At 46.1% G+C, this 20,283-nt stretch overlaps 1 protein-coding gene across 1 annotated transcript in view; it reads left to right on the top strand.

Moving 5' to 3' along the window:
• Positions 1 to 1,837: 1,837 nt before the first annotated feature.
• CNOT3 (CCR4-NOT transcription complex subunit 3) overlaps positions 1,838 to 20,283 on the top strand; it is a 27,868-nt gene continuing 9,422 nt past the window's right edge. The window contains exons 1-17 of the mRNA XM_077789840.1: positions 1,838 to 2,079; positions 7,021 to 7,079; positions 8,035 to 8,102; positions 9,249 to 9,318; positions 10,184 to 10,278; positions 12,485 to 12,613; positions 14,738 to 14,833; positions 18,577 to 18,726; positions 18,763 to 18,840; positions 18,942 to 19,019; positions 19,119 to 19,196; positions 19,296 to 19,328; positions 19,474 to 19,551; positions 19,642 to 19,674; positions 19,820 to 19,852; positions 19,996 to 20,073; positions 20,173 to 20,250. Of these exons, the coding sequence (XP_077645966.1) occupies positions 7,055 to 7,079; positions 8,035 to 8,102; positions 9,249 to 9,318; positions 10,184 to 10,278; positions 12,485 to 12,613; positions 14,738 to 14,833; positions 18,577 to 18,726; positions 18,763 to 18,840; positions 18,942 to 19,019; positions 19,119 to 19,196; positions 19,296 to 19,328; positions 19,474 to 19,551; positions 19,642 to 19,674; positions 19,820 to 19,852; positions 19,996 to 20,073; positions 20,173 to 20,250 (1,200 nt within the window). The 5' untranslated portion in view covers positions 1,838 to 2,079; positions 7,021 to 7,054. The remainder of the gene's footprint in view (positions 2,080 to 7,020; positions 7,080 to 8,034; positions 8,103 to 9,248; positions 9,319 to 10,183; positions 10,279 to 12,484; positions 12,614 to 14,737; positions 14,834 to 18,576; positions 18,727 to 18,762; positions 18,841 to 18,941; positions 19,020 to 19,118; positions 19,197 to 19,295; positions 19,329 to 19,473; positions 19,552 to 19,641; positions 19,675 to 19,819; positions 19,853 to 19,995; positions 20,074 to 20,172; positions 20,251 to 20,283) is intronic.

The following is a 20,283-nucleotide window of genomic DNA, read 5'->3' as shown; positions in this document are numbered from 1 at the left end:
AAATTCGGGGTCCCCACCCCCCGAACCCCCAAACCACCCAAAATCCGCCCAAAATTTTTGGGGAATCCCAAAATTTCCAGGGACCCCAAAATCCCCCACCCCCGCTTCACTCCTTCCCTTTTTACCCGTTATAATTTGAATTTTTGGGGAATTTTGGGGTTTTTTGAGCTCAAAGGGGACAAATTTGGGGTCCCCACCCCCCTGAGCCTCAAAATCCCCCCAAAATTTTGGGGAACCCCAAAATTCCTGGGGAACCCCAAAATCCCCCATCCCCGCCTCACTCCTTCCCTTTTTACCCGTTATAATTTGAATTTTTGGGGAATTTTTGGGGTTTTTTGAGCTCAAAGGGGACAAATTTGGGGTCCCCACCCCCCTGAACCCTAAAATCCCCAAAATCCCCCCAAAATTTTTGGGGGAACCCCAAAATTTCAGGGACCCCAAAATCCCCCATCCCCGCTTCACTCCTTCCCTTTTTACCCGTTATAATTTGAATTTTTGGGGAATTTTGGGGAGTTTTTGGGGAATTTTGGGGGTCCTCAAACTCAAGGGTGACAAATTTGGGGTCCCCACCCCACCCGAACCCCCCAATTTTTGGGGTCCCCCCCCAGTCCCAATTTTGTGTTTTTTCCGGAACTTTCTATAAATGTTGGATTTTTTTTTTTTTAAATAAAAATTGGAATTTTTTGGGGGGGTTGAGGACCGGGGGGGGGGGGGGCGGATTTTGGGGGATTTTGGGGGGATTTTGGGGCGGATTTTTGGGGGGATTTTGGGGCGGATTTGGGGGGATTTTGGGGCAGATTTTGGGTGGATTTGGGGCAAATTTTGGAGTTTTTGGGGTGGGTTTTGGGTGGATTTTGGCGGTTTTTGAGGGCAGTTTTGGGGCACATTTTGGGCGGATCTTGGGCAGATTTTGGGGTATTTTGGGGGTTTTTGGGGCAGATTTTGGGGTGAATTTTAGGGGTTTTGGGGTGGCTTTTGGGGCAGATTTTGGGGGATTTTGGGGCGGATTTTGTGTGATTTTTGGGGCATTTTGGGATGGATTTTGGGTAGATTTAGGGGTTTCTCAGGCAGATTTTGGGGCTTTTGCGGGGAGTTTTTGGGGTTTTTAGGCAGATTTTGGGGGTTTTGGGGGAGGATTTTGGGGCAGAATTTGAGGGATTTTGGGGTGGATTTGGGGTGGTTTTGGGGTGGATTTTGGAGTTTTTTAGGGCAGATTTTGGGGCAGGCTTTGAGCGGATTTTGGGGGTTTTTGGGGCGGATTTTGGGTGGTTTTGGGGTGGATTTTGGAGGTTTGGGGGCAGATTTTTGCCTGATTTTGGGGCGGATTTTGGGGATTTTGGGGCCTTTTTTTGAGGGTTTTTTGAGGCCCCGCCCCCTTGGGTGGGCACTGAGCCGATCTCCGCCTCCTATTGGCTGCCTCTACTTTGAGTGACAGCTCAGCTCGTTGGCCACGCCCCCTGCGTGCTATTGGCTGCCTTGCTCAAAAAAGCAACCAATAGGAGCAGAGCCTCGCGCGTGCCCCCGCCCCTCGCAGCATTGCTCGGCCAATCAGCGAAGGCGTCGCCCACTCCCGCCACGCTGTGAATGACAGCGATTCTGACCAATGGGAATGCGCGTTATCCGCGCCGTCCCGCCTTCCCCGCTATAAACACAACCCCACCAATGGGAACGCGGCGCTGCGTTGATTGACAGCGTCGCGCTTCCTCCCGCCTATTTTTTGCCGTTAACCAATCACCGCGCGGCTTTCCTTGACGGGCAGGCGGTTCGGCCAATCGGCGCGCGGCGCGGGGCGGGGCGCGCGGGCGGGGCGGAGCGGGCGGGCTGAGGGAGCCGCCGCCATCTTGGAGGCCGCTGAGGCGGGAGGAGCGGAGGGGGGCGGCGGAGCGGCGGAAAAACGGGAGAAAAACGGGAAAAGAACGGGAGAGAAACGGGAGAGAAACGGAGTAACAACGGGAGAGAAACGGAGTAACAACGGGAGAGGAGCGGCGGCGGCGGCGGCGGCCGCGGGCGGCGGCGCTCTCGTGAGGTTATCGCGACATACCCGCGCCGGCGCCGCCGGGGCCGCCTCGGGAGCTGCCGGTGAGGGCGGGGGGGGGAGGGGGGGGATGTGGGGGGATGTGGGGGGATGTGGGGGGATATAGGGGATCTATAGGAGATTTTTGGGGGTTATGGGGGGATATAGGGCATCTATAGGGGATTTTTGGGGGTTATGGGGGGATATAGGGGATCTATAGGGGATTTTTGGGGGTTATAGGGGGGATATAGGGGATCTATAGGGGATTTTTGGGGGTTATGGGGGGATATAGGGGATCTATAGGAGATATTTGGGGGTTATGGGGGTCTGGAGGGGGTTATGGGGGGCATATAGGGGATCTATAGGGGATGTTTGGGGTATATAGGGGATCTATAGGGGATGTTTGGGGGTTATGGGGGTCTGGAGGGGTTATAGGGGGGATATAGGGGTTCTATAGGGGATTTTTGGGGGTTATAGGGGGGATATAGGGCATCTATAGGGGATTTTTGGGGGTTATGGGGGGATATAGGGGTTCTATAGGGGATGTTCAGGGGATATAGGGGATATTTGGGGGCTATAGAGGGGATATAGGGGATCTATAGGGGATTTTTGAGGGTTATGGGCGGGTATAGGGGTTCTATAGGGGATGTTTGGAGGTTATAGGGGTCTGCAGGGGGTTATAGGGGGGATATAGGGCATCTATAGGGAATTTTTGGGGGTTATAGGGGGATATAGGGGATCTATAGGGGATTTTTGGGGGTTATGGGGGGTTATAGGGGATCTATAGGGGATTTTTGGGGGTTTATAGAGGGGATATAGGGATTCTATAGGGGATGTTTGGGGGTTATGGGGGGTATAGGGGGTCTATAGGAGATATTTGGGGGTTATGGGGGGGATATAGGGGTTCTATAGGGGATTTTTGGGGGTTATAGGGGGGATATAGGGGGTCTATAGGGGATTTTTGGGGGTTATAGGGGGGATATAGGGCATCTATAGGGGATATTTGGGGTTATGGGGGGATATAGGGCATCTATAGGGGATATTTGGGGGCTATAGGGGGGATATAGGGGATCTATAGGGGATTTTTGGGGGTTTATAGAGGGGATATAGGGAATCTATAGGGGATTTTTGGAGGTTATAGGGGGGATATAGGGGTTCTATAGGGGATGTTTGGGGGTTATAGGGGGATATAGGGCATCTATAGGGGATTTTTGGGGGTTTATAGAGGGGATATAGGGCATCTATAGGGGATTTTTGGGGGTTATGGGGGGATATAGGGCATCTATAGGGGATTTTTGGGGGTTATGGGGGGATATAGGGCATCTATAGGGGATTTTTGGGGGTTATGGGGGGATATAGGGCATCTATAGGGGATTTTTGGGGGTTATGGGGGGGTTATAGGGGATCTATAGGAGATGTTTGGGGGTTATGGGGGTCTGGAGGGGATATAGGGTATCTATAGGGGATATAGGGGGTGTATAGGGGTTCTATAGGGGATGTTTGGCATTTGTTGGGGGTCTGTAGGGGTTCTATAGGGGATGTTTGGGGGTTATGGGGGTCTGGAGGGGATTATAGGGGGGATATAGGGGATCTATAGGGGATGTTTGGCATTTGTTGGGGGTCTGGAGGGGATCTATAGGGGATGTTCGGTGTTTATGGGGGGTCTATAGGGGGTATAGGGCGTTGTTGGGGGCTCTCTAGGGGGTCTGTAGGGGTTCTATAGGGGATGTTTGGGGCGTATAGGGGATATAGGGGCCTATATGGGTTCTGTAGGGGGTATAGGGCATTGTTAGAGGTTCATGGGGGGACATAGGGGGTCTATAGGGGGATGTAGGCGTTCTATAGGGGGTGTAGGGCATTGGTAGAGGGATATCGGGGGTCTATAGGGGGATGTAGGCGTTCTATAGGGGGTATAGGGCATTGGTAGAGGGATATCGGGGGTCTATAGGGGGATATAGGCGTTCTATAGGGGGTATAGGGCATTGGTAGAAGGATATCGGGGGTCTATAGGGGGATGTAGGCGTTCTATAGGGGGTATAGGGCATTGGTAGAAGGATATCGGGGGTCTATAGGGGGATGTAGGCGTTCTATAGGGGGTATAGGGCATTGGTAGAGGTACATAGGGGGTCTATAGGGGGATGTAGGCGTTCTATAGGGGGTATAGGGCATTGGTAGAGGTACATAGGGGGTCTATAGGGGGGATGTAGGCGTTCTATAGGGGGTATAGGGCATTGGTAGAGGGATATCGGGGGTCTATAGGGGGATATAGGCGTTCTATAGGGGGTATAGGGCATTGGTAGAGGTACATAGGGGGTCTATAGGGGGATGTAGGCGTTCTATAGGGGGTATAGGGCATTGGTAGAAGGATATCGGGGGTCTATAGGGGGATATAGGCGTTCTATAGGGGGTATAGGGCATTGGTAGAGGTACATAGGGGGTCTATAGGGGGATGTAGGCGTTCTATAGGGGGTGTAGGGCATTGGTAGAGGTACATAGGGGGTCTATAGGGGGATGTAGGCGTTCTATAGGGGGTGTAGGGCATTGGTAGAGGTACATAGGGGGTCTATAGGGGGATGTAGGCGTTCTATAGGGGATGTAGGGCATTGTTAGAGGTACATAGGGGGTCTATAGGGGGATGTAGGCGTTCTATAGGGGGTGTAGGGCATTGTTAGAGGGATATCGGGGGTCTATAGGGTGTGTAGGGCACTGTTGGGGGATCTATAGGGGGTCTGTAGGGGATGAAGGGGGGATATAGGGGATCTATAGGGGGTCTGTAGGGGATATAGGGGATCTATAGGGGGTCTGTAGGGGATGAAGGGGGGATATAGGGGATCTATAGGGGGTCTGTAGGGGATGTTTGGGGCTTTCGGGGCTCTGGAGGGGGCTATTGGGGTCTATAGGGGTTCTGTAGGGGATATCGGGGTTCTATAGAGGTTCTGTAGGGAATATAGGTGGTTATTGGGGGTCTATAGGGGATGTAGGGGGGGATATAGGGGGTCTATAGGGGTTCTGTGGGGGATATCGGGGATCCATAGGGGGTGTAGGGGATCTATAGGGGGTCTATAGGGGATGAAGGGGGGGTATAGGGGATCTATAGGGGATCCATAGGGGGTGTAGAGGGGATATAGGGGGTCTATAGGGGATGAAGGGGGGGTGTAGGGGATCTATAGGGGATGAAGGGGGGGTATAGGGGATCTATAGGGGATCTGTAGGGGATGTAGAGGGGATATAGGGGGTCTATAGGGGATGAAGGGGGTTATAGGGGATCTATAGGGGATCCATAGGGGGTGTAGAGGGGATATAGGGGGTCTATAGGGGATGAAGGGGGGGTGTAGGGGATCTATAGGGGATCCATAGGGGATGTAGAGGGGATATAGGGGGTCTATAGGGGATGAAGGGGGGGTGTAGGGGATCTATAGGGGATCTCTAGGGGATGTTTGGGGGTTATAGGGGTCTGGAGGGGTTTGTGGGGGGGTATAGGGGATCTATAGGGGTTATAGGGCATTGTTAGAGGGTTATAGGGGGTCTATAGGGGATCTAGGGGTTCTGTGGGGGGTGTATAGGGGATTTAGGGGGGATATAGGTGGTCCATAGGGGATATAGGGGTGCTGTAGCGGGGGTCTATAGGGGATACGGGGAGGTATAGGGGGTCTATAGGAGATATAGGATGTCTATAGGGCATATAGGGGGGGTATAGGGGGTCCGTAGGGGATATCGGGGATCTATAGGGGATGCCGGGCCTTGTTGGGGGTTATAGGGGGCCTATAGGGGATGTAGGGGGGATATATGGGGGTCTATAGGGGATATAGGGGATGTTCAGGGGTTATAGGAGGGGGTGGAGGGGTTCTATAGGGGTTCTATAGGGGATGTAGGGGGGATATATGGGGGTCTATAGGGGATATAGGGGGTCTATAGGGGTTCTGTGGGGGGGATATAGAGGATGTAGGGGAGGTATAGGGGATCTATAGGGGATCCATAGGGGATAAAGGGGGGGTATAGGAGGTCTATAGGGGATATAGGCGGTCTATAGGGGTTATAGGGGGTGTTCAGGGGTTATAGGAGGGGATGGAGGGGTTCTATAGGGGTTCTATAGGGGATGTAGGTGTCTGTAGGGTTCTATAGGGGATGCAGGGCTGGTTTAGGGGGTTTGGGGGTTCCCGTCTGGATTTTGGGGTTCCCATGTGGATTTTGGCGTTCCCATGTGGATTTTGGGGTTCCCGTGTGGATTTTGGGGTTCCCGTGTGGATTTTGGGGGGGTCCCTGTGGATTTTGGGGTTCCCGTGTGGATTTTGGGGTTCCCAGGGTGGATTTTGGGGATCCCGTGTGGATTTTGGGGTTCCCAGGGGGGATTTTGGGGATCCCGTGTGGATTTTGGGGTTCCCATGCAGATTTTGGGGTTCCTTGGAGGATTTTGGGGTGGTCCCTGTGGATTTTGGGGTTCCCATGCAGATTTTGGGGTTCCTTGGAGGATTTTGGGGGGGTCCCTGTGGATTTTGGGGGTTCCCAGGGGGGATTTTGGGGTTCCCGTGTGGATTTTGGGGTTCCTTGGAGGATTTTGGGGGGGTCCCTGTGGATTTTGGGGTTCCTTGGAGGATTTTGGGGTTCTCGTGTGGATTTTGGGGTGGTCCCTGTGGATTTTGGGGTTCCCGTGTGGATTTTGGGGTTCCCAGGGGGGATTTTGGGGATCCCGTGTGGATTTTGGGGTTCCCGTGTGGATTTTGGGGTTCCTTGGAGGATTTTGGGGTTCCCATGTGGATTTTGGGGTTCCTTGGAGGATTTTGGGGGGGTCCCTGTAGATTTTGGGGTTCCCATGTGGATTTTGGGGTTCCCGTGTAGATTTTGGGGTTCCCGTGTAGATTTTGGGGTTCCCGTGTGGATTTTGGGGTTCCCGTGTGGATTTTGGGGTTCCTTGGAGGATTTTGGGGGGGTCCCTGTGGATTTTGGGGTGTCCATGTGGATTTTGGGGTTCCCGTGTGGATTTTGGGGTCCCTGCCCCTTCCCCGCAGGCGCCCCCCGAGGGGATGCCGAGAGCGCCCCGGCATGGCTGACAAGAGGAAGCTGCAGGGTGAGCCCTGATTGGCTGGGACGGCGTGGGCGGGGCCACGGGGAGAGGCTCTGATTGGCTGGGACGGCCTGGGTGGGGCCAGCCAGAGCCGCTGATTGGCTGGGAAAGCCTGGGAGGGGCCAGCCAGAGCCTCTGATTGGCTGGGAAAGCCTGGGTGGGGTCACAGGGTGGCTCTGATTGGCTGTGGTGTTCTGGGTGTGGCCTGACTCTGATTGGCTGCCGAGTTCTCGTTGTGGCCAAAGAGAGGCTCTGATTGGCTGGGATAGCCTGGGTGGGGCCAAAGGCAGCCTTTGATTGGCTGTGTGGCTCTGGGTGTGGTCCAAGACCAGCTGTGATTGGCTGTGAGGCTCTGGGTGTGGCCCAAGGCCAGCTCTGATTGGCTGTGGGGAACTGGGTGTGGCCAGCTATGATTGGCTGTGGGGTTGTGGGTGTGGCCAGCTCTGATTGGCTGTGGGGCACTGGGTGTGGCCCGAGGCCGGCTCTGATTGGCTGTGGGGTTGTGGGTGTGGCCCAAGGCCAGCTCTGATTGGCTGTGGGACACTGGGTGTGGCCAGCTCTGATTGGTTGTGGGGTTGTGGGTGTGGCCCGAGGCCAGCTCTGATTGGCTGTGGGGCACTGGGTGTGGCCAGCTCTGATTGGCTGTGGGACACTGGGTGTGGCCAGCTCTGATTGGCTGTGGGGCACTGGGTGTGGCCCGAGGCTGGCTCTGATTGGCTGTGGGGCACTGGGTGTGGCCAGCTCTGATTGGCTGTGGGGCATTGGGTGTGGCCAGCTCTGATTGGCTGTGGGGCACTGGGTGTGGCCTGAGGCCAGCTCTGATTGGCTGTGGGGCACTGGGTGTGGCCAGCTCTGATTGGCTGTGGGGCACTGGGTGTGGCCAGTTCTGATTGGCTGTGGGACACTGGGTGTGGCCCGAGGCTGGCTCTGATTGGCTGTGATGTTGCTCCGCCCCCAGGGGAGATTGACAGGTGCCTGAAGAAGGTCTCGGAGGGGGTGGAGCAGTTCGAGGACATCTGGCAGAAGGTCAGGGGGGAGCCCCCCAAAAATCCCCAAAATTCCCCCAAAAATCCTCAAAATCCTCCCCCAAAACCCACAAAATTCCCCTAAAAATTTCCACCAAAAATCTCTAAAATCCCACCAAAAATCCCCACCAAAAATCCCTAAAATCCACCCAAAAATTCCCCCAAAATCCCCTCCAAAATCCCCCCAAAACTCCCAAAAGTTCCCACCAAAAATCCCTAAAATCCTCTCCAAAAAATCCCCCAAAGATTCCCACCAGAATTCCCCAAAAATCCCCCAAAAATCCCCAAAAAATCCCTCCAAAAACCCCAAAAATCCCCAAATATCAACCCAAAAAAATCCCCCAAAAATCCTCAAAATCCTCCCCCCAAAACGCCCAAAAATCCCCTCCAAAATCCCACAAAAATCCACCCAAAAAATCCCCCCAAAATCCCTAAAATCCTCCCCCAATAACACCCAAAATTCCCCAAATATCCCCCCAAAAATCCCCCTAAAATTCCCACCAAAAATCCCTAAAATCCCCCCAAAAAATCCCGCCAAAATCCCTAAAATCCTCCCCCAAAATCACTCAAAAATCCCCAAATATCCCCCCAAAAATCCCCCTAAAATTCCCACCAAAAATCCCTAAAATCCTCCCAAAAATTCCCCCAAAATCCCCCCAAAACCCCCAAAAATCCCCCCAAAAAAAGCCCCAAAAAGCCCTAAAATCCTGCCCTCAAAAACCTCCAAAATTCCCACCAAAATTCCCCAAATTATCCCCCAAAATCCCCCAGAAAATCCCCAAAAAAACCCAGAAAAATCCCCAAAAACTCCCAGAAAAATCCCCAAAAACTCCCAGAAAAGTCCCCAAAAACTCCCAGAAAAATCCCCAAAAAAACCCGGAAAAATCCCCAAAAAAACCCAGAAAAATCCCCAAAAAAACCCAGAAAAATCCCCAAAAACTCCCAGAAAAATCCCCAAAAAAACCCAGAAAAATCCCCAAAAAAACCCAGAAAAATCCCCAAAAAACCCCAGAAAAATCCCCAAAAAAACCCGGAAAAATCCCCAAAAAAACCCAGAAAAATCCCAAAAAAACCAGAAAAATCTGAAAAAACCCCAAAACCCCCAGAATTCCCCAAAATTTCCCAAAATTCCCATTTTTTCCCCCAGCTGCACAACGCCGCCAACGCCAACCAGAAGGAGAAATATGAGGCCGACCTGAAAAAGGAAATCAAAAACTGCAGGTGGGGATTGGGGGAAAAAAGGAAAAAACGGGAAAAATCATGGGAATAATGGGAAAAATAATGGAAAAATAATGGGGAAAAATGGGAAAAATAATGGGAAAAATAATGGGGAAAAATGGGAAAACAAGAGGGAAAAAATAGGGGAAAAAGGGAAAAATGGGAAAAAAAGAGGGAAAAATGGGAATAATGGGGAAAAATGGGAAAAAAAGTGGGAAAATAAGGAAAAATAGGGAAAAAAGAGGGAAAATGGGGAAAAAGGAAAAATGGGAAAAAAAGAGGGAAAATGAGAAAAAGGGAAAAATGGGAAAAAAAGAGGAAAAATGAGAAAAAGGGGAAAAGGGGGGGAAAAGTGGAAAAATGGGGGAGAAAATGGGAAAAAAATGGGGAAAAATGGGAAAAACTGACGAAAAATAGGGAAAAAAGAGGGAAAATGAGAAAAAGGGAAAAATGGGAAAAAAAGAGGAAAATGAGAAAAAGGGGAAAAGGGGAAAAAAAGAGGGAAAATGAGAAAAAGGGGAAAAGGGGGGGAAAAGTGGAAAAAAAGGGAATAAAAGGGGAAAAAAGGGAATAAAAGGGGAAAAGGGTTAAAAGGGAGAAATAAAAAAGAGGATTTTGGGATATTTTTGGGATATTTTGGGGTATTTTAGGATATTTTGGGATATTTGGGGCTGGTTTTGGGGATATTTTGGGACGTTTTGGTGCCTTTTGGGGATATTTTGGGGACATTTTGGGCTGTTTTTGTGCTGTTTTTTGGGTATTTTTGTTCATTTTTGGGGTGTTTTATGACATTTTGGAATATTTGGGAATATTTTGGAAAATTTGGGAATATTTTGGGAATATTTTGGGAATGTTTTGGGCTCGTGCAGCGGCTGCGGGACCAGATCAAGACATGGGTGGCCTCCAACGAGATCAAGGACAAGCGGCAGCTGATCGACAACCGCAAACTCATCGAGACGGTGAGGCCGGATCGGGGCAAAAAACCCGGATTTTGGGAAAAAACGGGAGCGGGGGAAAAAACGGGGGTTTTGGGGAAAAAAATGGGGGTTTTGGGTGGAAAAATGGGATTTTTGGGGGAAAAATGGGATTTTTTGGGGGGAAATAAATGGGATTTTTGGGGGGAAAAAAAAAGGGATTTTTTGGGGGAAAAATGGGAGTTTTGGGGGGGGAAAAATGGGAGTTTTGGGGGGAAAAATGGGATTTTTGGGGGGAAAAAACGGGATTTTTGGGGTAAAAAATGGGAGTTTTGGGGGGAAAAATGGGAGTTTGGGGGGAAAAATGGGATTTTTGGGGGGAAAAAATGGGATTTTTGGGGAAAAAAATGGGATTTTTGGGGGGAAAAAATGGGATTTTTGGGGAAAAAATGGGATTTTTGGGGTGGAAAAATGGGATTTTTGGGGGGAAAAATGGGAATTATTGGGTAAATAAATGGTTTTGTTTTGGGGGGGAAAAAATGGGATTTTTTGAAGGAAAAATGCAATTTTTTTGGGAAAAAATGGGATTTTGGGTGAAAAAATGGGAGTTTGGGGGGGAAAAATGGGAGTTTTGGGGGGGAAAAATGGGAGTTTTGGGGAAAATGGGAATTATTGGGGAAATAAATGTTTTTTTTGGGGGGAAAAGGGATTTTTTGAGCGAAAAATGCGATTTTTTGGGGGGAAAATGGGATTTTGGGTGAAAAAATGGGATTTTTTGGGGGAAAAATGGGAGTTTTGGGGGGAAAATGGGATTTTTGGGGAAAATGGGAATTATTGGGTAAATAAATGGTTTTGTTTTGGGGGGGAAAAAATGGGATTTTTTGAAGGAAAAATGCAATTTTTTTGGGAAAAAATGGGATTTTGGGGGGAAAAATGGGATTTTTTTGGGGAAAAATGGGAGTTTGGGGGGAAAAAATGGGAGTTTTGGGGGGAAAAAATGGGATTTTTTGGAAAAAAAAAATTGGATTTTTGGGGGAAAAACGGGGGAAAATGGTATTTTTTGGTGAAAAAAAGGGAATTTTTGTATGAAAATTTTAAATTTCGGGTTCTGAGTGGACTTGCCCATCCTAAATTTGTTATTTTTGATTTTTGGCAGCAAATGGAGGGGAAAAAATGGGAATTTTGGGTGAAAAATGGAAATTTTAAGTCAAAAAATGGGGATTTTTGTGCGAAAAATGGGAATTTTAAGGGAAAAAAAAGATATTTTTGGGTGAACAAATGGGAATTTTAAGTGAAAAAAATGGGATTTTTTTTATGGAAAAAGGGAATTTTTGTATGAAAAATTTGAATTTTGGGTTCTGTGTGGTTTTGCTCCTCCTAAATTTGGTTTTGGCAGCAAATGGAGGGGAAAATGGGATTTTTAAGGGGAAAAAAGGGAATTTTTGGTGAAAAATTGGAATTTTAATGGAAAAATGGGGATTTTTTTGAGGAAAAAGGGAATTTTTGTATGAAAATTTTGAATTTCGAGTTCTATGTGGTTTTGCTCCTCCTAAATTTGTTTTTTTAGTTTTGGCAGCAATGGAGGGAAAAAATGGGAATTTTGGGCAAAAATGGGAATTTTAAGTCAAAAAATGGGAAATTTTGGGTGGAAAATGGGGATTTTTGTCTGAAAAATGTGAATTTTGGGTTCTGTGTGATTTTGCCCACCCCAAATTTGTTTTCTTTGGTTTTGGCAGCAAACGGAGGGGAGAAATGGGACTTTTGGGTGAAAAATTGGAAGTTTTGTGTGGAAAAAGGGAATTTTTGGGTGAAAAATGAGAACTTTTGGGTGAAAAATGAGAATTTTTGTGAAGAAAATGGGAATTTTTAGGGAAAAAAGGGAGTTTTAAGTGAAAAAAACGGGATTTTTTTGGGGAAAAGGAGAATTTTTGTCTGAAAAATGTGAATTTTGGGTTCTGTGTGATTTTTGCCCACCCCAAATTTGTTTTCTTTGGTTTTGGCAGCAGACGGAGGGGAAAAATGGGACTTTTGGGTGAAAAATTGGAAGTTTTGTGTGGAAAAAGGGAATTTTTGGGTGAAAAATGAGAATTTTTGGGTGAAAAATGAGAATTTTTGTGAAGAAAACGGGAATTTTAAGTGAAAAAAATGGGATTTTTTTGGCGGAAAAGGGAATTTTTGCCTGAAATTGTGGATTTTGGGTTCTGGGTGGTTTTGCCCCCCCTAAATTTGGATTTTTTGGGGTTTTTGGCAGCAAATGGAGCGGTTCAAGGTGGTGGAGCGCGAGACCAAGACCAAGGCGTACAGCAAGGAGGGGCTGGGGCTGGCCCAGAAGGTCGACCCCGCGCAGAAGGAGAAGGAGGAGGTCGGGCAGTGGCTGACGGTGAGGAAAATCCAAAAAAAATCTAATTTTTCCTGGAAAAATACAGTGGTTTATGGTAAAATTAAAAAAAAAAAAAATTCCGTGAAAAAATCACATTTTTCCGGAAAAATCCGATTTTTTCTGGAAAAAAATCCGATTTTTTCTGGAAAAAAATCCAATTTTTTTCTGGAAATAAATCCAATTTTTTCCGGAAAAAAAATCCAATTTTTTCCGGAAAAAAAATCCAATTTTTTCCGGGAAAAAAATCCAATTTTTTTCTGGAAAAAATCCGATTTTTTCCAGAAAAAAAATCAAATTTTTTCCGGAAAAAAATCCAATTTTTTCCTGAAAAAAATCCAATTTTTTCTGGGAAAAAAATCCAATTTTTTCCGGGAAAAAATCCAATATTTCTCGGAAAAAAATAATATTTTTCCTGAAAAAATCCATTTTTTCCTCAAAAACATCAGTTTTTTCCCTCACAAAAATCCATTAATTTCTCAAAAAAATGAGGGGCTGGGGCTGGCCCAGAAGGTCGACCCCGCGCAGAAGGAGAAGGAGGAGGTCGGGCAGTGGCTGACGGTGAGGAAAATCCAAAAAAATCCTGTTTTTCCTGATGAAATACAGTGGTTTATGGTAAAATTTAAAAAAAAAACCAAAATTCCGTGAAAAAAGCAAATTTTTCCAGGAAAAATCCGATTTTTTCTGGAAAAAAATCCAATTTTTTCCTGAAAAAAAATCCAAATTTTCCGGAAAAAAATCCAATTTTTTCCTGAAAAAAAATCAAATTTTTTCCGGAAAAAAATCCAATTTTTTCCTGAAAAAAAATCCAATTTTTTCCGGAAAAAAATCCAATTTTTTCCTGAAAAAAAATCCATTTTTTTCCGGAAAAAAATCCAATTTTTTCCTGAAAAAAAAATCCAATTTTTTCCGGAAAAAATCCAATTTTTTTCCGGAAAAAAATCCTATATTTCTCGGGAAAAAAAATAAAATTTTTCCTGGAAAAATCCATTTTTTCCTCAAAAACATGAGTTTTTTTCCTCACAAAAATCCATGAATTTCTCAAAAAATGAGGGGCTGGGGCTGGCCCAGAAGGTCGACCCCGCGCAGAAGGAGAAGGAGGAGGTCGGGCAGTGGCTGACGGTGAGGAAAATCCAAAAAAATCCAATTTTTCCCGGAAAAATACAGTGGTTTATGGCGAAATTTAAAAAAAAAAACAAAATTCCGTGAAAAAAGCAAATTTTTCCGGAAAACATCCCATTTTTTCTGGAAAAAAAATCCAATTTTTTCTGGAAATAAATCCAATTTTTTCCGGAAATAAATCTAATTTTTCCGGAAAAAAATCCAATTTTTTCCGGAAATAAATCCAATTTTTTTCTGGAAAAAAAATCCAATTTTTCCCGGAAATAAATCCAATTTTTTCCGGAAATAAATCTAATTTTTTCAGGAAAACAATCCAATTTTTTTCTGGAAAAAATCCAATTTTTTTCTGGAAAAAAAATCCAAATTTTTCTGGAAAAAAATCCAATATTTCCCAGAAAAAATCCAATTTTTTTCCGGAAAAAAATCCAATATTTCCCAGAAAAAATAATATTTTTCCTGAAAAAATCCATTTTTTCCTCGTTTTTTTCCTCACAAGAATCCATGAATTTCTCAAAAAAATGAGGGGCTGGGGCTGGCCCAGAAGGTCGACCCCGCGCAGAAGGAGAAGGAGGAGGTCGGGCAGTGGCTGACGGTGAGGAAAATCCAAAAAAAATCTAATTTTTCCCGGAAAAATACAGTGGTTTATGGTAAAATTTAAAAAAAAAAAATTCCATGAAAAAAGCAAATTTTTCCCTGAAAAAAATCCAATTTTTTCCTGAAAAAAAATCCAATATTTCCCAGAAAAAATAAAATTTTTCCTGAAAAAATCCATTTTTATCTCAAAAACATCAGTTTTTTCCTCACAAAAATCCATTTATTTCTCCAAAAAAAATCCATTTATTTCCGTATAAAATCTCCTTTTTTTCCCCCAGAAATGTCGTTTTTCTCCCGAAATTCGATTTATCTTCCCCAATTTTTTTTTTTTTTTGCCCAGATTTTTTTTTTTTGTCGTTTCCGCTCGTCTGAATTTTGTGTTTTTTGGGTTTTTTTGGGTGTTTTTGGCAGAACACCATCGACACGCTGAACATGCAGGTGGATCAGTTCGAGAGCGAGGTGGAGTCGCTGTCGGTGCAGACGCGCAAGAAGAAGGGGGACAAGGATGTGAGTGCCCAAAATCGCCCAAAATCGCCCCAAAAATAGCCCCAAATATCCCAGAATTACCCCAAAATATCCAAATGTCGTGAAATACAGAAAATATCCCAAAATCACCCCAAAATATCCCCAAATATCCCAGAATTACCCCAAAATATCCCAAAATATCGTGAAATACAGAAAATATCCCAAAATCACCCCAAAATATCCCCAAATATCCCAGAATTACCCCAAAATATCCCAAAATATCGTGAAATACAGAAAATATCCCAAAATTACCCCAAAATATCGCAAAATACACAAAATATCCCAGAAACATCCACAAATATCCCAAAATACACAAAGTAGCCCAAAATCGGCCCAAAAATAGCCCCAAATATCTCAGAATTACCCCAAAATATCCCAAAATATCGTGAAATACGCAAAATATCCCAAAATCACCCCAAAATATCCCCAAATATCCCAGAATTGCCCCAAAATATCGCGAAATACACAAAATATCCCAAAATAACCCCAAAATATCCCAAAATTACCCCAAAACATCCCAAAGTATCGTGAAATGCTCAAAATATCCCAAAATCGCCCCAAAATATCCCGAAATATCCCAAAATACACAAAATATTCATAAATTACCAAAAATATCCCCAAATCGCCTCAAAATGTCCCAAAATATCCCAAAATACACAAAATATCCCAGAAATATCCCAAAACGTCCTGAAATTACCCCAAAATCGCCCCAAAATATTCCAAAATTACCCCAAAATATCCCAGAAATATCCCCAAATATCCCCAAATACACAAAATAGCCCAAAATCGCCCCAAAACATCCCAGAATATCCATAAGTTACCAAAATATCCCAAAATATCCCAAAATATGCTGAAATGCACAAAATATCCAAAGTACACAAAATATCCCCAAAATATCCCCATTTTCCCCTTTTTTTTCCTATTTTACCATATTTTTTCCTTTTTCCCAGTTTCTTCCATTTTCCCCCATTTTTCCATTTTTCCCATATTTTCCCCATTTTCCTGTATTTTCCCCTTTTTGCCCCATTTTTTCCCATTTTTTTCCCATTTTTCCCATTTTTTTCCCTTTATTCCTCTTTTTTCCCCACATTTTTCCCCCCCGTTTTTTCCCCCATTTCCCCCGCTTTTTTTTCCCATTTTCCCCATTTTTTCCCCCTTTTTTCCCCTTTTTTCCCCATTTTTCCCATTTCCCCCATTTTTTCCCCAATTTTCCCATTTTTCCCATTTTTCCCCCTTTTTCCCCATTTTTCCCCAGTGCCCCCATTTTTTCCCTTTTTCCCCATTTTTCCCCATTTTCCCCCATTTTTCCCTTTTCCCCCATTTTTCCCCATTTTCCCCCATTTTTCCCCTTTTTTCCCCATTTTTCCCCATTTCCCCCATTTTTCCCCCATTTTTCCCCATTTCCCCCCATTTTTCCCCATTTTTTTCCCCATTTTTTCCCATTTTTTCCCATTTTTTTCCCTTTATTCCTCTTTTTTCCCCACATTTTCCCCCCCCGTTTTTTCCCTCATTTTCCCCCCATTTTTTCCCATTTTTCCCCCCTTTTTTCCCCAATTTCCCCCTTTTCCCATTTTTCCCATTTTTTCCCCATTTTTTCCCCTTTTCCCCCCATTTTTCCCATTTTTCCTCCCTTTTTTCCCCAATTTTCCCCATTTTTTCCCGTTTTCCCCATTTTTCCCCATTTTTCCCCATTTTTTTCCATTTTTTCCCATTTTTTTCCCCTTTATTCTCTTTTTTCCCCACATTTTCCCCCCTGTTTTTTCCCTCATTTTCCCCCCATTTTTTCCCATTTTTCCCCCCTTTTTTCCCCATTTTCCCCCATTTTCCCCCATTTTTTCCCCTTTTCCCCATTTTTTCCCATTTTTCCTCCCTTTTTTCCCCAATTTTCCCATTTTTTCCCGTTTTTTCCCCATTTTCCCCCATTTTTCCCCATTTCCCCCCATTTTTCCCCATTTTTTTCCCATTTTCCCCATTTTTTCCCATTTTTTTCCCCTTTATTCCTCTTTTTTTCCCCACATTTTCCCCCTGTTTTTCCTCATTTCCCCCCATTTTTCCCATTTTTCCCCCTTTCTTCCCCAATTTTCCCCATTTTTCCCCATTTTCCCCCATTTTTTCCCTTTTCCCCCATTTTTCCCCGTTTTTCCCCATATTTCCCCATTTTCCCTGTATTTTCCCCTTTTTTCCCCATTTTTCCCCATTCCCCCATTTTCCCCATTTTTTTCCCATTTTCTCCCCATTCCCCAATTTTCCCCATTTTTTCCCATTTTCCCCATTTCCCCCATTTTTTCCCCTTTTCCCCCCATTTTCCCATTTTTCCTCCCTTTTTTCCCCAATTTCCCCATTTTTTCCCGTTTTCCCCATTTTTCCCCATTTCCCCCCATTTTTCCAAATTTTTTCCCATTTTTCCCCATTTTCCCCCATTTTTTCCCCTTTTCCCCCATTTTTTCCCATTTTTCCTCCTTTTTCCCCAATTTCCCCATTTTTCCCGTTTTTCCCCATTTTTCCCCATTTCCCCCATTTTTCCACATTTTTTTCCCATTTTTCCCATTTTTCCCATTTTTTTCCCCTTTATTCCTCTTTTTTCCCCACATTTTCCCCCCTGTTTTTTCCCTCATTTTCCCCCCATTTTTTCCCATTTTTCCCCCCTTTTTTCCCCATTTTCCCCCATTTTCCCCCATTTTTTCCCCTTTTCCCCCATTTTTTCCCATTTTTCCTCCCTTTTTTCCCCAATTTTCCCATTTTTTCTTGTTTTTCCCCATTTTCCCCCATTTTTCCCCATTTCCCCCCATTTTTCCCCATTTTTTTTCCCATTTTTTCCCATTTTTTCCCATTTTTTTCCCCTTTATTCCTCTTTTTTCCCCACATTTTTCCCCCCTGTTTTTTCCCTCATTTTCCCCCCATTTTTTCCCATTTTTCCCCCCTTTCTTCCCCAATTTTCCCCATTTTTCCCCATTTTCCCCATTTTTCCCTTTTCCCCCATTTTTCCCCATTTTTCCCCATATTTTCCCCATTTTCCTGTATTTTCCCCTTTTTTCCCCATTTTTCCCCATTCCCCCCATTTTTCCCCCATTTTTTTCCCATTTTCTCCCCTTTTTTCCCCAATTTTCCCCATTTTTTCCCATTTTTCCCCATTTTCCCCCATTTTTTCCCAGTTTCCCCCCTTTTTCCCCAATTTTCCCCATTTTTTCCCATTTTTCCCATTTTCCCCCATTTTTTCCCTTTTTCCCCATTTTTTCCAATTTTTCCCCATTTTCCCCCATTTTTTCCCTTTTTCCCCCCTTTTTCCCATTTTTCCCATTTTCCCCCCCTTTTTTCCCCAATTTTCCCATTTTTTTCCCATTTTTCCCCATTTTCCCCCATTTTTTCCCCTTTTCCCTCATTTTTTCCCATTTTTCCCCCCTTTTTTCCCCAATTTTCCCCATTTTTTCCCATTTTTCCCATTTTCCCCCATTTTTCCCCCTTTTCCCCCATTTTTCCCTTTTTCCCCCATTTTTTCCCATTTTTCCCCATTTTCCCCCATTTTTCCCATTTTCCCCCATTTTTTCCCATTTTTCCCTCCGAACCAGGCCGGGATCGAGTCCCTGCAGCGGCAGCGCTGCCAGATCCCATCCAGAGGGATCCGTTCCGTGGGATCCCGCGGATCCCTGACCCCATCCCAGGGATTTATTCCCATTTTAGGGAATTTAATATTTCAATTTTCCCGTTTTTGGGGTTTTTCGCCCCAGAAGCAGGACCGCATCGAGGCGCTGAAGCGGCAGGTGGAGCGGCACCGCTGCCAGATCCCATCCAGAGGGATCCATCCCATGGGATCCTGTGGGATCCTGACCCCATTCCCATTACTCCCATCACTCCAATACCATATTTACCATTTTTGGGTATGAATTTTCCCGTTTTTGGGGTTTTTCGCCCAGAAGCAGGACCGCATCGAGGCGCTGAAGCGGCAGGTGGAGCGGCACCGCTGCCAAGCCCCATCCTGGGGGATGGATCCTGTGGGATCCTGTGGATCCCTGACCCCATTCCCATTGCTCCAATACAATATTTACCATTTTTGGGTATGAATTTTCCCGTTTTTGGGGTTTTTTCGCCCCAGAAGCAGGACCGCATCGAGGCGCTGAAGCGGCAGGTGGAGCGGCACCGCTGCCAAAGCTTTTCCCGGGCAATGGATCCTGTGGGATCCTGTGCCCATTCCCATTACTCCCATTACTCCAATACAATATTTACCATTTTTGGGTATGAATTTTCCCGTTTTTGGGGTTTTTCACCCCAGAAGCAGGACCGCATCGAGGCGCTGAAGCGGCAGGTGGAGCGGCACCGCTGCCAGATCCCGTCCTGGGGGATGGATCCTGTGGGATCCTGTGCCCATTCCCATTACTCCCATTGCTCCCATGTGATATTTATGATTTTTGGGTATGAATTTTCCCGTTTTTGGGGTTTTTCGCCCCAGAAGCAGGACCGCATCGAGGCGCTGAAGCGGCAGGTGGAGCGGCACCGCTGCCAAACCTCATCCTGGGGGATCCATCCCATGGGATCCCGTGGGATCCTGACCTCATTCCCATCGCTCCAATGTGATATTTACAATTTTTGGATATGAATTTTCCCGTTTTTGGGGTTTTTCGCCCCAGAAGCAGGACCGCATCGAGGCGCTGAAGCGGCAGGTGGAGCGGCACCGCTGCCAAAGCTTTTCCCGGGCAATGGATCCTGTGGGATCCTGACCTCATTCCCATTACTCCAATACAATATTTACCATTTTTGGATATGAATTTTCCCGTTTTTGGGGTTTTTCGCCCCAGAAGCAGGACCGCATCGAGGCGCTGAAGCGGCAGGTGGAGCGGCACCGCTGCCAGATCCCATCCAGAGGGATCCATCCCATGGGATCCCGTGGGATCCTGACCTCATTCCCATTGCTCCAATGTGATATTTACCATTTTTGGGTATGAATTTTCCCGTTTTTGGGGTTTTTCGCCCCAGAAGCAGGACCGCATCGAGGCGCTGAAGCGGCAGGTGGAGCGGCACCGCTCCCAAACCCCATCCAGAGGGATCCATCCCATGGGATCCTGTGCCCATTCCCATTGCTCCCATCGCTCCAATACAATATTTAGGATTTTTGGGTATGAATTTTCCCGTTTTGGGGTTTTTCGCCCCAGAAGCAGGACCGCATCGAGGCGCTGAAGCGGCAGGTGGAGCGGCACCGCTGCCAAAGCTTTTCCCGGGCAATGGATCCTGTGGGATCCTGTGCCCATTCCCATTACTCCCATTACTCCAATACAATATTTACCATTTTTGGATATGAATTTTCCCGTTTTTGGGGTTTTTCGCCCCAGAAGCAGGACCGCATCGAGGCGCTGAAGCGGCAGGTGGAGCGGCACCGCTGCCAGATCCCATCCTGGGGGATGGATCCTGTGGGATCCTGACCCCATTCCCATTACTCCCAT

Source organism: Lonchura striata, chromosome 38 (genome assembly GCF_046129695.1).
Source record: "Lonchura striata isolate bLonStr1 chromosome 38, bLonStr1.mat, whole genome shotgun sequence".
Classification (NCBI taxonomy): Eukaryota; Metazoa; Chordata; class Aves; order Passeriformes; family Estrildidae; genus Lonchura; species Lonchura striata.
Note: the sequence above shows the minus strand (reverse complement) of the source record. Positions and strands in the feature narration are given on the sequence as shown.